The sequence below is a fragment of the Pinus tabuliformis genome, chromosome 5_1 (genome assembly GCF_031772625.1).
Source record: "Pinus tabuliformis cultivar Carrire ecotype Pingquan chromosome 5_1, CPIR1, whole genome shotgun sequence".
NCBI lineage: Eukaryota > Viridiplantae > Streptophyta > Pinopsida > Pinales > Pinaceae > Pinus > Pinus tabuliformis.
In genome coordinates, this window is record NC_142305.1 from 763,471,186 (window position 1) to 763,488,845 (window position 17,660).

General features: G+C 36.0%; 1 protein-coding gene across 3 annotated transcripts in view; it reads left to right on the top strand.

Moving 5' to 3' along the window:
- The first annotated feature begins 6,668 nt into the window (after positions 1-6,668).
- LOC149167154 (uncharacterized) overlaps positions 6,669-17,660 on the top strand; it is a 170,563-nt gene continuing 159,571 nt past the window's right edge. For all 3 annotated transcript variants that reach the window (XM_089432887.1, XM_089432889.1, XM_089432890.1), the window contains exons 1-2: positions 6,669-7,071; positions 7,149-7,430. In XM_089432887.1, the coding sequence (XP_089289013.1) occupies positions 6,775-7,071; positions 7,149-7,430 (579 nt within the window). In that variant the 5' untranslated portion in view covers positions 6,669-6,774. The remainder of the gene's footprint in view (positions 7,072-7,148; positions 7,431-17,660) is intronic.

Sequence of the window (17,660 nt, forward strand, 5' to 3'; positions counted from 1 at the left end):
AACAATACTAATAGAAGACGAAAAAAATATGAAGAGCTTTCAACGGCTTTTGCATCTGCAACTTCTTCAATGAAACCTTTAATTAATACATATTATTTTTCTAAAGCAAGAAAAGTCTAAACAAGAGCTTATGAGTGGAATCTTTCCAAGTTGAAGGTCCTAGTTGATGGTTAGCTCTAGTTATTTGTTTATTTTTTGAAATATTTTGGTTTCAAATATAACTTTTAGTTATCAATAACTAGTTTTCAGTTTGAAATACTTTTAGTTATCAATAACTAGTTTTCAATTTGAAATATAACTATTTTTAATTATTTTTAAAATAACTTTTTACTTCACAAGTAAATCACAAAGTTTATAATAACAATTATATAAACAATTAACTTAAAATAATTTTTAATTTAAATAAATAAAAATTTAGTTCAAAAGACAAGTAATTCACTTTTATATTTAATATGCAAAAATTATAATTTGAGATTAATAACATATGCATATATATTATTAATTGTGCTTCTTTATTTAAAAAAAAATAAAAATAATTATAATAATGTATTTAGAGTATCCATGTTACTATATTGTAGAGTATGTATATACTTCTAAAGGCTATTTAATTTTTTTTTTTTATCTATTTTCATAAAAGCAATGATATTTATTTAATAATTTTCATAATAATTATTGTAAAAATAATGATATTTATTTACTAATTTATATAATAATTATTGTAGAAAAAGGATAAGAATTGTATTTATTTCTCAAATATGTTTTCATTAAATATGTTTTGATGAATTTAATTAAGTATTTTTCTTAAACTTTTACCTAGAGGTCACATAGAGTCGAACGTGCTCTGATACCATATGTAACAACCTTGATTTAAAATATATAAATAATTATATCAATTTATATGATTAATAATCAACACCCAACTATTCAACTATTTAACATAGAATTTTCGAAAAACACGAGTAGAAATGACTTACCAGTATCGACGATATTCTTTACTTGTATTTTTGGAGTTGAATGCTCCTTGAAATCCGCTAACCACAACAAAAATTTTGGGGGCGGATATCCACCCAACCGTAGGCTCAGTTGCACATAGTCTTTCTATTGTTGGCCACCCTTGAGCCCTCAATCAACATACTATTGCTAGAGAATCCTTTGTCTCATAACACCTTTCTCTTAAGAGAATGGATGAAGGAATGGGTGAATCTCATCATCATCATCGTCCATTAAATAGACCAAAAAATGGAAAGGGAACCACATGCATACATTCTAGGTGTCAACATGCCAATTTTTCTTTATTTATTTTAAGTTTTACTTAATTAAACTCTTATTTTTACTTTACTTATTCTTACTATTTTTATAGTTTACTTTTATATATATTCATTTAGAACTCTAGTTTATTGTTTTATTTATTATTATTATATTCTCTTCATTATTATTATTATTATTTATTATTATTTACTATTATTTTTCTCTTTATTGTTTATTATTTATTTACTTATATTTTAATATTATGTTATATTATATTATTTTTATTTTTATTATTATTAAGGGGTATTTTTATTATTATTAGGGGTATTATAGAATTTGTGTGGTTTAGGAAAATTCTGAAGGATTTGCAAGAAAAACAAGTACATTCAACTCCTATTTTGATTGACAACACCTCTGCAATAAAGTTGGTCAAGAACCCAAAGTTCCATGATCGAATGAAACATATCAATACAAAAGACCATCTGATTCGACACCATGTTGAGGCTAAAACAATCCACCTACGAAATTGTTCCACAAATAAGTAGATTGCAAACATCTTCACCAAAGCAGTTGGAAATGAAAAGTTGAATATTCAGAATGATGTTTGGACTCACCATCCCTTCAGATTAAGGAGGGGGGAATGTTGACACCTAATCTTTGCTATTAAGAATCTTATGTAAATATTATAAATAACAAAATAAAAGAAGCTGAAAGACGAAGAGACATTAGGAGATGAAACCCAATAGTCTCCTTCTCCTTGTATATAGTCATATTCTATCTTAATGCAAAAACAACAATTCATTTAGAGTTACTCCTCACTTGACAATAATAAATGCTACTACTTTGACATGGATGTATCTCACTTCTTTGGCACCACACTAAATAAACAACGACGATATTTAAAAATAAGGTATCTCACTGTTGATTATTTTTGTACCAAGTTGTTGAAAATGCAACAAGAAAATCCTAATTTAATTTTGTCCTTGAATTAAATTAGGAATAAAATTGTAATTCCACATCTCATGAGCCATCCTCATTCGAGGAAGCAGTGCAAAAACCAGTATGGGTTGATGCCATAAAAGGGAGTATGACTCTGTTATCAGAAATAGTGTTTAGGAAGTGGTGCCAAGAACAACAGACAAGTCAATGGTGAGTTCCAAATGGCTTTACAAGGTAAAACAAACAATAGATGGGAGGGTGGAGAAACAAAAGGCCAGATTTGTGGCCAAAGGGTTCTCTCAAGTGGAGGGATTTGATTATGTGGAGACCTTTGCTCCAGTAGCAATGTACTCTTCAATCAGATATATTCTAGAACTTTCAACGCAGATGGGATGGAAGATACATTAGATGGATGTGAAGACATCATTCCTCAACGGTGTGATTGAGGAAGAGGTGTACATTGAGCAATCAGAAGGATTTGAGACCTTCAACAAAGAGTCACATGTGTGCAGACTCAAGCGAGCGCTGTATGGATTGAAACAAGCACCTCGTGCTTGGTACACCAGGATTGACAACTATTTACCATACTGTGGTTGAAGGTAAATTATTTATTATAGTATTATATGTCGATGATTTAATTCTAATAGGTGATGAGAAGTTGGTAAAATATTGCAAAGAGGATCTTGCAAGAGAATTCGAGATGAAGGACCTAGGGTTCATGCATTATTTCCTTGGTATGGAAGTATGGCAAGGAGATGAGGAATTGTTTGTCTCTCAGGGCAAGTATGCCAATGAGATACTAAAGAAGTTCCACATGGAGAGCAACAAACCCATGGAGACTCCTCTAGCAGGGAATTGGAGGAAGGAAGATGCTACTTCAGGTGAAGTAGTGGAGGCTACTATTTACAAGAAACTTGTGGGTTCACTTATGTATTTGGTGAACATACGACTGAACATATGTTTTGCAGTTAACCAACATAGTCAAGCAATGGTTAAGCCAACCAAACTCTATTGGAAGGTAGTTTGGTCTTTGGTACAAACAAACAAAGGGAGTGAAGCTTCAAGGCTTCACAAATGCAGATTGGACAGAGAGTCCATCCGACAAGAAGAGCACATAAGGGGGAATCTTCGGTATTGGGTTAATAGTAGTTTCTCGGTACAACAAGAAGCACAGATCAGTTGCACTCAGTTCGGCAAAAGCATGTACATGGGTGCTAGTCAAGAAACTTGTGAGGCTATATGGATGAGGAAGATCCTTGTTGGGATATTTGGTCAGCAGATGGATCCTACAGTCATTTGCTGTGACAATCAGAGGTGTATCAAACTCTTTGAAAATCCAGTTTTTCATGATCGGTCCAAGTGTATCGACATTTGGTATCACCATCTATGAGATTATGTGCAAAGGAGAATCATGTTGTTGGAGTTCATTCCTATAGAAGAACATGATGCAAATATTTTGACAAAAGGCATTGTCAAGATGCAAATTCGAGTTTCATAGAGGCAGGATCGAGGTAGCAGATAATCCATTTCTTATTGAGAGGGAGTGTTGAAAATGCAACAAGAAAATCCTAATTTAATTTTGTCATTGAATTAGATTAGAAATAAAATTGTAATTCCACATCTCATGACAACTTGTATTAGTTAACTAAGTTAATTTGATTTAGTTGGCTCAATTAATTCGAGTTGAGGGTGTAACTTGAGTCATGTAGAGTGTCTTCTACATTATAGGAGCCCTGGTTGAGTTTATTTTGAGTTGTAATTAATTAATTCAGTTTAACTAAGTTAAAGTAAGTTACACTAGTTCCAACTGTTGGAGGAACTAGTGGGAGGTCTAGTAGTGTGGTGTTTCATGCAGTGATCAACCAGTAAATTGACGATTCACTCATAAATAACTCATGCATGTCAGATCTAAGATTTACCTAGTTGAGATTGAAATCCAGGAACAATGTACTATCACTTGTATAATCATCCAAATTGTATAAGTGGTGCATGGAGTCAGAGGAAGACTTATGAGGATTGCACAATTCAAATTGAGGAATTTCCCTAATTAATAGGGAGTTAATTCCCAAGGAAACAACGCAAGGAAATAGGGACTTGGGCAAGCAGAAAATTGGTTAAGTATTGGCATGGGCTTGTATAGGAAGCAGTGAGACAGATAGAGATAGTGCAGAGGTTACTCGGGCTTGAGAAAAGCATTGTAATCTTTTCATATTTTCTGACTAATGCAATATACAAATAACACATATTAATAGCTGTGACTTTCCCCAGGAAATCATTGTGCAATGTGTTGATTGAATTCTTTCTCTTGTATGCTTCGTGATTTCAGGATCTTTTAATTGTTTCCGCTCATGAGTAGAGTAGATTCAAGTCTATTGTTTTAGCATATTACAATTAACAATTTGAATCTACAAGGAATTTCTACACAAGTAAACAATGACGATCTTTGAAAATGGGAAGAAGCGTGAGGTACTGCAAAAATGTTACATGGATCATTGGGTTTTCTGCCATTGCTTTCAGAAGTAGAGAATTGATCAAGTGAATGACTAATGGATTATGTGCATTAATAAATCAGATTGATGATACCTCACAACTGACAGACAATACACTACTAGTTAAACCAAAATTTGACCATATACACTGCATTATATAAATCAAAATTTTATAAAGTTTTTCTTTGAATTCTCCATTTAAAAACAAGTACTATATATTAAAATGATGCACACATGGATTATGTGCATCAATAAATCAAATTGATAGTACCTCACAACTAACAGACAATACACTACCAATTAAACCAAATTTCGACCATATACACTACATTATATAAATCAAAATTTTATAAATATTTTCTTTGCATTCTCCATTTAAAAACAAGTACTATATATTAAAATAATGCACACATGTCAATTATATATATATTTTTAAATTTATATTTTAAATTTCATTTTTATATTTGATAATTAATTAAATCACATAAAAATAGTCTAATCAATAATTTCAACTAATTAAAAATAAAATTTCTCAATTTAAAAATTTTAAAAACAATTTTAAATTTTATGAAATTAATTTTAATATAATAATTTCTTAAAACCTTTATAATTTAAAAAAAATTTAAAAACAATTTTAATTTTTATAAAATTAATTTTAATATAATTATTTCTATTTTTTTTTATAAAAGTCAAAACATTTTGACCATATATAACTTGATATTTTTCTTAACAATTTCACTCTGGTTATAAAAACATTTTGACCATAAAATTCTAACAATTTCACTCTAGTTATAATTAAAGTACTTTTCAGCACAATTTATTTAAATTAAACAAAAGTCTCTCTCTTTCACTGTCGTCATAATTAAAGCATCTTTGGCACAATTTATTTGAATTAAACAAAACGCTCTCTCTCTGCTAATACAATAAAGAAAGTCAACCAATTAAAACCAGAAATCAATAGCTTTACAATACATAAATAAAATACATAAAAAACTGCCATAGCTTTAAAATACATAAAGAAACTGTCATAGAACATTTTAAAATATAATAAAGAAAGTCAACTAATTAAAACCAGAAATCAATAGCTTTGAAATACATAACGAGACCATATATAACTTGATAATTTTTTTTAACAACTTCACTCTTGTTATAAAAAAACATTTTGACCATATAACTCGATAAAAAAATTCTAACAATTTCACTCTTGTTATAATTAAAGCACCTTTCAGCACAATTTATTTAAATTATATAAAACTCTCTTTCTTTCACTCTCGTCTAAAGCATCTTGGCACAATTTATTTGAATTAAACAAAACACTCTCTCTATGCCAACACAATAAAGAAAGTCAACCAATTAGAACAAAAAATCAATAGCTTTAAAATATATAAAGAAATTGCCTTAAAATATTTTAAAATACAATAAAATACATAAAAAACTGCCATAGCTTTAAAATACATAAAGAAATTGCAATAAAACATTTTAAAATACAATAAAGAAAGTCAACAAATTAAAACCAAAAATCAATAGCTTTAAAATACACAAAGAAAGTCATTATTCCTGGAACCAAGGAAAATGAAAAACAGAAAGAAACTGCCATAGCTTTAATATACATAAAAAAAACTGCCATAGAACATTTTAAAATGCCATAGCTTTAAAGACATTTTAAAATACAATAAAGAAAGTCAACTAATTAAAACCAGAAATCAAATGCCATAGCTTTAAAGACATTTTAAAATACAATAAAGAAAGTCAACTAATTAAAACCAGAAATCAATAGCTTTAAAAAAACTGCCATACAACATTTTAAATTTTAAAATACAATAAAGAAAGTCAACTAATTAGAACCAGAAATCAATAAAATACAATAAAAAAATCAACTAATTAGAACCAGAAATCAAATAGCTTTAAAATAAATAAACCAGAAATCAATAAAATACAATAAAAAAATCAACTAATTAGAACCAGAAATCAAATAGCTTTAAAATAAATAAAGAAAGTCATTATTCCGGGAACCAAGGAATAAAACCAGAGAAATCAACAGCTCGATAGGTGCAGGAATAAAACCAGAGAAATCAATAGCTCGATAGGTGCCCGAGACATGCTGCGAGCTGCCATAGTCAAAAGCATCAAACGCAGAGTATCACGCTCTACAGTTACCAGTCATGTTACGGGACGTCAATTCAGCAGCCATGGGGATGGCTCTGTCCCAGTTGAAAAAGCTGATTGTGTTGTTATCGGGGCCGGGGTTGTGGGGATTGCAGTGGCAAGACAAATGGCGTTATCAGGTAGAGAAGTGCTAGTGTTGGAGGCAGCTTCCACCATCGGCACCGTTACCAGTTCTCGAAACAGCGAAGTCATCCACGCAGGAATCTATTATCCTCCTCATTCGCTCAAGGTAAGTTTCAGTGCATTTGCCAGTTTCCAGTAACCAGTGTTTACGCATTTTGATTTCCTCGAACAATGGTTGGGCAGGCTCGTCTATGTGTAAAAGGGCGGAATCTACTGTATGGATACTGTAGTCTTCATGGCGTACCACATAGGCAGATGGGTAAGCTCATAGTAGCTACAAACCCATTGCAGAACCCTGTGTTAGAGAATCTACGGATTTTGGGTATCGGAAATGGGATCACGGATCTGCGCATAATTGAAGCAGAGGAGGCCATGGAAATGGAGCCCGAGTTGCGCTGTGTCAAGGCTCTGTGGTCTCCTTCTACTGGAATTATTGATAGCCACGCCCTCATGCTCGCTTTGCAGGTAATTATACCGCTGAGAATTGGTCTTTGTTGTTCATTTTTTTTTTGTAAAATAGAAGCTAATATTCTAATGTCCAGTTGTTCTTAAAATCCACGCAATGCTTATCAATTCCTAATATTTGGAAAAATATAAGGTCTTGAGCTACATTGTGTGCTGCCAGGACTCTGGATGGTTCTGTGCGTCCATTTCTATATTGACATTACAATAATTCAATCACATTATGAAAAGGGAATAATATGGACGAGAGGTCCCCTGGGAATTGAGGTCTAGGTTTATGTAGTGTTGTCTAAGGAAGTATGCACATTAGAGGAGTGATGTAGATTGTCTAACCCCTGTACAAGTAAGGTCTTTCTTCTCTCAAGGCAGGCAGGGGTATGCTATAAAGGTGCATCCACCAATAACCACAGTGTTTAGAGCCAAGCTACCATGCTCAATTTGGCACTGGACTTGGTGTGGCTGGACAGTCAATAATAGGCTTGCAATTTAGCAAGAGTCTGGAGTGAACTCAACATAAAGATATGTGTGCATAGTGTCGTTTGTCATAACATTGATGGCTACCCCCAGGTCTATCGAGGTGTTATGAATGAGTTTCTTGTTTATATAGACATCTACAATATGGCTTCCTAAATCTAAGTACTTAGCAATATATATTTTTCCTAGCATAAGATCTGCCAATTGGCCAATTATTTTTCTAGGATAAGCTCTGCCAATTGGCCTTGTTACCCACCAAAATGGGTAACTACATAGGAGAATTTTTTCTCTCCTATTTTGAATAGCCAGCCAACAACCCTACACGTTTTCTTATTGATGATGATATGCCAATTCCTCCACCATTTGCACCCATCATACACCTCTCACCATGGCATTCCTCTTGGATGAAGGTGGGCTCCCGGCTACCATTCAACAAGCACTTTGATCATTTTGCAATCGAGTGATTTTACTTAATGTTTTGGGCATTTAGTAAGGATAAAGGGGTGATCTGGATGTTTGAATGATTTTGACTGTGAATTTGTTCTCTCACGTCACGACCAGGGTTAATCTTTAGCCCTAGTCTAGTGAGACTTCCCCTAAGGCCTCAAGGTTATAGGAGGGGCACTACTTGAAAGACTTGGATTGAAATAGCATGTTCATTATCCCTTACCATACTTAACATTTTCCATATCACATTATTGCCCCATGATACCATCTCCATTCTTCGGGTTAACTGTCATTGGTTCATTGGGATTTGGCACTCTCTTATCCACATCCTTGAGTAGGGCTAAAAAACATTTCCCTGGAGGTTGATGTAGCTAAAAGAATGGAAAAGCATAAGATGGCCACAAATAAAGAAAAAAAGAGTTAAAATGCAAAAGATGGTCGGGATATAAGTTAGTGCATGGGCAAAAGCCTAGCATGAGCTCTACCCTCCTCATTAGCCATCACCTAGTTCCTGAGCACTTGATGCTCCATCTCATCAAAAGGAACCCTTGCATGTCCCAACCCTGATGAGCAATAATGTAATATCCCGCTTATTAATTTTGATAATTTTCTCGGGAATTCTTTGCTTAAGGAATTTTTTGCCGCAAATTCATGAACCAAACTACACAAATTATGCCATAAATTTAATGGCAAACTAAGAAATATAAACTGCAATTCAAAATAGACAAGAGAAACATGTAGTAATTCTCAGCCTTATTATATTATTATAAAATCAGATAATGCATGCTAATACAGATATTTGGAAATGGTTGAGATAACGACCTCAAGGAGATCCGCTACAATGCTGGATCAGGCCTCCAAAATAGAATTGGAATCAATAAACACACCTGTGAATTCTGAATGAATTCACTAAGGGATGAGATGGGTTTTCGTCCACTCTCACCAAATCACCCAAGGTTTTCCGTTCCGAGGCTATTGAAGCCGAGAACTAGGTCTCCAAACCTCACCAAAGACAAATACACAAATCCAAGATGTCCCAAATGATCTCATCCTCCTCCTTTTAAAGGCTCGATAGATAGATCTCCAATCTTCTAGAAGTATTTTATTTTGATTATTTTAGTATTATTCTAGAAGCTCCCCCTTGACTTCATCTAAGTGACTTTTCAATTTAATTTAATTTTACTTAAGTCACTTTTGGCCTTTTTCCTTCAATTAATCATTTTCCCCTTCTTTTATTTAATTAAGTGACTAATTAAAGTCACTTTTAATTTGAAAAAATGGTAAATTGCCCACCATACTTTCTTTGGTTGCTGGAAGTCACTTTTTGTCATCCCATCTTGTAGATCTTCTTGTTTCGGTTCCAACGAGCTATTACACTAAGGTGTTCCATCAAATATTCCTCCAGAATGCCACCTTAAGCATAATTAATTAAGTTAGGTTCAATAATAACCTCGTTTTATGGGATTTATCAGAATGCAACAAAACCAAAAGCAAATTGTGCAAAATTTTTCTTGATGATGGATTATACCAAGCGAACGCCGTTAGACCCCATAAAACTCCTCAAAACCCCTTCGGGATATTTGATGACGTAATCTTGCTCCTGTGACTTGACCATCACGTACCTTGGAAATTTATCTGGGTTGTGCTGTAAAGGAAACTGAAAATGGGGACATTACAAGTCCTCCTGCCCAATTTTTCTTTCCCTCAAGCAATCCACATCTGTCCACTGTAGAGGTATCTGTATACTGATACCGGGATCCCATATGAACCATTGGGTCACATCGTGCCTCCATTCTATCCAAACCCATCTCTAACTCAATCTGCCATCAATAGATCCACTTGGATCCCAATGCCACCTAGGCCCTGGGACCTGTGGGTTATGATACCACCTTGGTACTCCATCACTATCCATGCCTAAGGGCTAATGCTGTGCTATGCCCCTCGCTAAGAATATCCTCCCTAGCATCATCCCATCAATAGGATACCAACTCATAATCTCCTTCCAATCCATCCCATGGGAATGATCGAATGCATGAACTCTTGCACATTGAACAAGCCTACCATGCCAATGCTACTCCATGCTCAAATCATAATGCTCCAACAAAACCCATCTAGAAGATTTCAATCTTCTCTCTCTCCAATGTATAGAGGTGGGCTAATAATACTGCAAACCCTATCTATGTACTCCAGGAGAGGGCTACTCTAAAACTCCCAAATGTACTCCTCTTGCTGCCTTGCTAGGAACTTTAACCGTTCCTCAATGCTAGACAACTTGGCCACTGACTCTGCACACACCACTCTAAGCTCCTCTACCTGCAAGATGGTGCCTGGTATTGTCTAGATCTTTTGCTTCATTGCCACAAGATCAATCCTTAAATGCTCAATCTTCTCCTGGCAGCTATTGTTTGAAGTACCACAACCTTGTTGGCTGCCTCTGCATCTATTTGCACCTCATCAATGGGTGGACTCAAAGATGGATGCTCAACCACCTCCACCATGTCTCCCACTTGAGCCTTCAATTGGCTCTCCAAAGGTGGCTCAGCATGCCCACTGCACATATCATCCTCCTCATGCCCTTGCGCCTCTAAGTGCTCTCCATGCTTGATCATCATTAGAGGTTCATCCTTCAAATCCTGAGTGCTTTCTTCACATATGGGAATAACCTCCCAGTCACTAGGAGTTTCATTTATCTCCTCTTCCTTATGCTGTCCATTTTCAGCCATCAAACATAGATGCATAGGTGAATTGTTGTCAACATCTTCACATGGTTGTTCATGTCCTTCAAGGGTGTCTTCCTGGAAAGCAGTAGAAGAACCCATCTCCTTCATCACTATCACATGAGCCTTCAATGGGCTCTTCAAAAGAGTAGTCTCATGATCCTCGTAATGCAATTCAGGCATTTTTGATTCATGCCTCTCCTTGTGCTCATGCAAGTTAAATTACTTTGCATGTGACTCTTGTCCAACCATGGACCCTTCAACCCTTTCCACAATCAATTGACTTGAGTTCCTTGCCATTTCTTGCTCTGCTTCAATTTTTGCAGTCTCATTTGCTTCTCTGTCCCCTTTAACTTTACATCTGTGATCTGGTGTCCATGCTTCTTGACATGTGAAATAGATCTGCTCTCTTCTCATTTGATTTTTGCTCTTCCTTGGGAGTTTTGGAGACTGCTTTCACTTTGGCTCCTCATCCTTTCTTGATTTGAGCCCTTCAAAAATTCTCCTCATCAAATTTCTTCTGACGAGAGGTTCAACACAATGGGCTACGAACTGCCTCAATGACTCATCCATGGGCTAATAAATTTGCAACCTGCAAATTCCTCTATTATTCTGGCAATGATTTTCTGCAACACCTCGGCCCACACAACTAAGACTAATGACAATACTATGACAAATACATGCCCCGCAATGCGTAACATAAGATAACAATTCAAAAGGCTACAATAAGATACAAGCCTTCTCTACAAAATAGACCTCTCTCTATACTCCAAACCCTAGCACTAATACAAACATCAACAATACACTCTCATCATTAGCATGACAAGGCGTTCTGCAATACAAGTCTTCCACAAGCACAAGCAACATCAAACTCTCTCTTTCTGCAATATCAAGCAATCTGCTCACACAATCAGACTCTACTCGTCAAACCACTCAACACATACTCTCAACCAAGCTTACTTGGGAGCGGGAGTGGGGGGCGACATTTTCAAAAGCTCCCGGTTTGGGAGCGAATCGAGAGCAAATTTTTATATAATATATATTTTTATATATTTTGATGCATATATGTCAACAAAAGCATGCAGAATGATGAATTAGATATAAAAAACATAAAAACATGGATTACACCATATAACATCAATCATCTAGAAGTTATAATCTTCATCAACCACGTTGACAAGTTACAAGTTCTCATTTATGTAGCATTTAAGGGTGCACATCATTGTTGTGAAAATCGTGATAATATCGCAATAAAATGAAATAATCGCCGGAAATTTTTTTTAGCTGATTTTTATGAAAATATCGCGATAAATTCGAATTTATCGCGATAACAATCGAAATTATTGTGGGGGTCTCCAACAGCGAGGTTTTATAATTTGTTTTTTTGTTTTTTAAGGGATGCTAAATGTTTGAAATGCAATTTTTTTTGAAAGAAACAAATAATTTTTGAGTGGGGCAGCTTAATGATCAAGTTTAGGCCCTAGTATTGATATGTTATTCATGGTAATGTTAAATTCTTAAAGTAAAAGTGACATTCTCCTTAATCTTCATTTTCATCCTTTTGCTTAAATTTTTAACATTACCATGAAATGACTCAGGATGTTTGAGAGTGGTTCCGACTTCATTGGATTTCATATGGAGAAAGTAGAATTTTAGATTTCATTCAAAATTCAGCAAGCTTATCAGTTTTTCAGGATTTCAGGATTGGGAGATTGTAATGTTTCCAGGTGACACCACCTACCCGGGCTACCCCTGCCACCAGTAGAGGACGTGGTCTACCTCCTATAGCTCCTACTTCTAGTTCTTCAGCTTCTAGAGCATAGCAGACTCCACTGCCAACTCCACCAGCACCAGCATCTACATCTAGAGGGAAAGGGAAAGCTGTGGCATTTTCTCGCAAGAGGGACAGAGGAAATCAATAGGATTAGACTTTAGTTATTTTCTTCATTTTATTGTATATGACATTATGACATGATGAGATACATTATCATATTTTTTGTTGATATTTTGAGGCTGAGTTGGGACTCAGGAGTCAGGACTTACTATTCAGGACATGTTTCAATGTTATGCGTGATTTTAGCACTAGAAATGATATTAAACATCTTATATATTAGTTCTTTTATCATATTTATGTGTCAATGTATTTATTTTATGTTGTAGATGGTTTAGATATTAAAAAATTGAAAAAAAATGAAAAAAATGATTTTTTTTGTACCAAACGATTATTTCCCGATAATTTCCCGATAATTCCGATTTTTTCCCATTTTTTCCTCGCGCCAATATTATCCCGATAACGATTAATGCAACATTGGTGCACATAACCGAAATAACATCGAGTGTAATCCATCGATGAACTGAAAATACATCAACAAATAAGCTCTAGATGGCCTCTAGCATCCAAAAAAATCATGCTACAACAAATAACTACATATCATTGAAATCATTGCCTATCTTGGGATCTTTGTCATTAATATCACCCTCTAACCAATTAACATTAGATAGAAAAAATGTAGCATGTTAAGTCAAGATTTTGTTTGAGTGATGGGTACATTTTTAAGTAGGGTCATGATAGAGGAGTTCAACAACCAATGTCACTAACATGAAGGTACATAGAGGGCTTGGTGCTCTTGATTAAATACGAGTCCCATACCCTAGTACATGACAAAATTCAATGGAAACATTGCAATCCCCCCAATCCTAAAATCCTGAAAAACTTTTAAGTCTGCTGGATTTTGAGTGAGATCTAAAATTCTACTTTCTCCATATGAAATTCAATGAGGTTGGAACCACTCTCAAACATCCAGAGTCATTTCATGGTAATATTAAAAATTTAAGTAAAAGTAACATTCTCCTTTATCTTTCATTTAAGGGAGAATGTCACTTTTACTTTAAGAGTTTAACATTACCATGAATATCATATCAATACTAGGGCCGTAAGCTTGAAGATTAGACTGCCCTACTCAAAAAATCTTGTTTCTTTGAAAAAAAAATGTGTTTGGAACATCTTTGTGACAACAATTTTGTGAAAAAAACCAGGGAGCGTTTTTTTTGTTTTGCAGGAGAGTGATGGGAGCAAATTTCAGGAGCGGGAGCGAATTTTGTGAACACACTCCCGGATCACTTCCGATTCGCTCCCGCTCAGAGCACGCTCCAGGAGCAATTCGAAGGGGGGAAGCGGCTCCCCTGCAACCCTGTCCTCAACAGAGTCTACCAACAACATTCTCATGATAATACACCTGAACCACACTGAGATTCAAACACCCTAGCAGCCATTTCTTCAACATTACTCTAACACATACAACATTACATAGCATGACAAGTTATAGGGAAATTTTAACATAAGACAGCAATTCAAAAGGCTACAACAGGATACAAGCCTTCTTTGCAAAATAAACCTCTCTCTGCACTCCAAACCCTAGCACTAATACAAACATCAACAATAACTCTTATCATTAGCATGACAAGTCGTTCTGCAATACAAGTCTACCAGAAGCACTAGCAGCATCAAACTCTCTCTTTCTGCAATATCAAGCAATCTGCTCACACAGACAGACTCTACTCGTCAAACCATTCAATACATACTCTCAAGAAAGTCTACCAACAACATACTCATGATAATAAACTTGAACCACACTCAGATTTAAACACTCTAGCAGCCATCTCTTCAACATTACTCTAACACATACAACATTACATAGCATGAGAAGTTACAGGGCAATGTTAACATAAGACAACAATTCAAAAGGCTACAACAAGATACAAGCCTTCTCTGCAAAATAGACCTCTCTCTGTACTCCAAACCCTAGCACTAATACAAACATCAACAATACACTCTCATCATTAGCATGACAAGGCATTCTGCAATACAAGTCTGCCACAAGCACTAGCAGCATCAAACTCTCTCTTTTGCAATATCAAGATGTCTGCTCACACAGTCAGACTCTGCTCGTCAAACCACTCAATACATACTCTCAAGAAAGTCTATTGGCAACATACTCATGATAATAGACCTAAACCACACTTAAATTCAAACACCCTAGTAGCCATCTTTTCAACATTATTCTAACACATACACCACTACATAGCATAAGAAGTTACAGGGCAATGTTAATACATGTGTCACTGGAATATACTAACTGCAAATAACAAAACCTTTGAGAAAATTTAGGAAATTCAATCATAGACTCTATCCTTTGTAGCTCTGTGGAGCAGATCAACAACACACATTGAGAAAATTATGCCCTTTCTGTTCAGAGCCTACAAACCACAAGGCATACAAGTGTTCCAAAAATTCTTCAAAACTGGATGGCGTTTAGAAACTGAAAACCTGAGAGAATGCCTAACTGATTCCAGGCCCAAATTAGCTGTAGGGTTTCTTCACTGGTTAATGGAATGTAATATTCTGTGTTCATAGCTTCATAGGTGGCCAATGCATGCACTTCGTAGGTGTTCACAGCTTCGTAGGTGGCCAATGGTGTGCAGAGTAATATACACAGTTGTGTCTTCCTCTAGAGAACACAATGAGAAAATTTCTCGGCCCTTCATGCTTGGCTACTACAAGTGCACATTCAAAAACAACTTAATTTTTTTATATAAAAAAGAATAAAATTATATATACAAAGAGAATAACAATGCAATAGCCATGAACAAATGCTTTTTCTTAATAACATTTTTAACAAGTGCACATTCATCACTCTATTTCTGGTCACTTGGACACATACAACATTACATAGCATGAGAAGTTACAGGGCAATGTTAATACATGTGTCACTGGGATTTACTAACTGCAAATAATAAAACCTTTAATAAAATTTAGGTAATTCTATCATAAACTCTATCCTTTGTTGCTCCGTGGAGAAGATCAGCAACACATATTAAGAAAACTATGCCCTTTCTGTTCAGAGCCTACAAACTACAAGGCATTGCAAGTGTCCCAAAAATTCTTCAAAGCTGGATGGTGGTTAGAAACTCGAAACCTGAGAGAATGCCTAACTGATTCCAGACCCAAATTAGCTGTAGGGTTTCTTCACTGGTTAATGGAATGTAATATTCTGTGTTCACAGCTTCGTAGGTGGCCAATGCATGCACTTCGTAGGTGTTGACAGCTTCGTAGGTGGCCAATGGTGTGCAGAGTAATATACACAGCTGTGTCTTTCTCCAAAAATCACAATGAGCAAATTTCTCGGCCCTTCATGCTTGGCAACTACAACTGCACATTCATCACTCTATTTCTAGTCACTTGGCTTCACTTCAAATGCACACAACAGTGACAAAAATGCACTATGCCAAACTGGTGCACACAACGACTCAATGAAATCTCTGATCCAACGCTGGTCTACCAACTGCTACAACACTCTTGTACATGGACAACCATCAATCTTACGTACCAGTAATGCGCACTATTTACAGGGGATACTCAGGTGTCTTCAATCCTGGCACTTCATCGTTTTTGCCTCTGCTGCAAATTCGGCTCACTAGTTTGAGGAATTAACTTGAGGGAATTCGTGATCCCACTCTGTCTTTACTCAATTTCACAATGTGATTACACACAGGTCATTCAGTTATAGGAGATACCCACAAACGCAGGACAAGCATCAAACACATGGTGTCACTTGGTTTTATGTGATATTTCTGCTTAGTGTTTCACTAAGGGAATATCGAAATTTTGATCAATTTTGGCACTCACATTATCTCACTTAGTAAAAAGGTGGCCTAGGGGACCTATATGTGACTTTTGTCCTAAGAGGCACTCCAGCTATAGGCTCAGCGAAAAATTGCAGCTTTGGTGGAATGTGGGGGCTACCACGAAGGCATTTTCGGCCCACAAGGAGAATATGCTTTCATTGGCTCAAAGGTGGGTGGAAGTCGATGTGGGCCCACATGGGCAGCCTTCGAGGCAATTCGATAAAAGAGGGAGGAGCTCTCATTTTTGGTTATCATTCATCATTTTCGAATTTGTCTTTGACAACGGCACGCTTGAGCAGTGAGCTATGTGTGCATGCGCTGTTCAGCGCACTAGGTGTTTCCGAGCAGAAATCCCAACCCTTGCTTCGGTGGACTTCGAGTGCCAGCCCAAGGAGGGAGTTCTTCTTCAGCATAATCCACACCAGCAACAGGAGGTCGATTTGCAGCAGCAAAGAGAGCCACAGCAGCACAGGGACTGCGCAGTCATTGATAGAGGCATTTCGGGAGTGTGGGGAGATAAGGGAATTTGAGGTGGAGAATTGGTGGGAAGGCTTGGGAAGCCTTCTAACAGGGTTTGCAGGTATTTTGGAGGCATTTCAGCAGCAGATCATTTAGGAGGCCGAATTTCCCAGCTGGAGAGCTAGTCAAGCTCAAGGGGGTCGAAATTCCGGGGTCAAGCTTTGGCAAAACCATTCGTGGGTTATTCTGGGTTTCTTGAAAAGAGGTCAGGATTAAATTCCCGGAATTTTTTGAGCAGTAGAGAGGGCTCTAGCAACTCTTCATTTCAGGAAGCAACACCATTTTCTAGGTTTTACAGCGCAATAGTTGGGCCAAATTGACAGGGCTTGAAGGAGGGTGATTCAAGGATCATTGAGGGCTTTGCTAGCTTGCTAAAAGCAAGCCCAGGTGC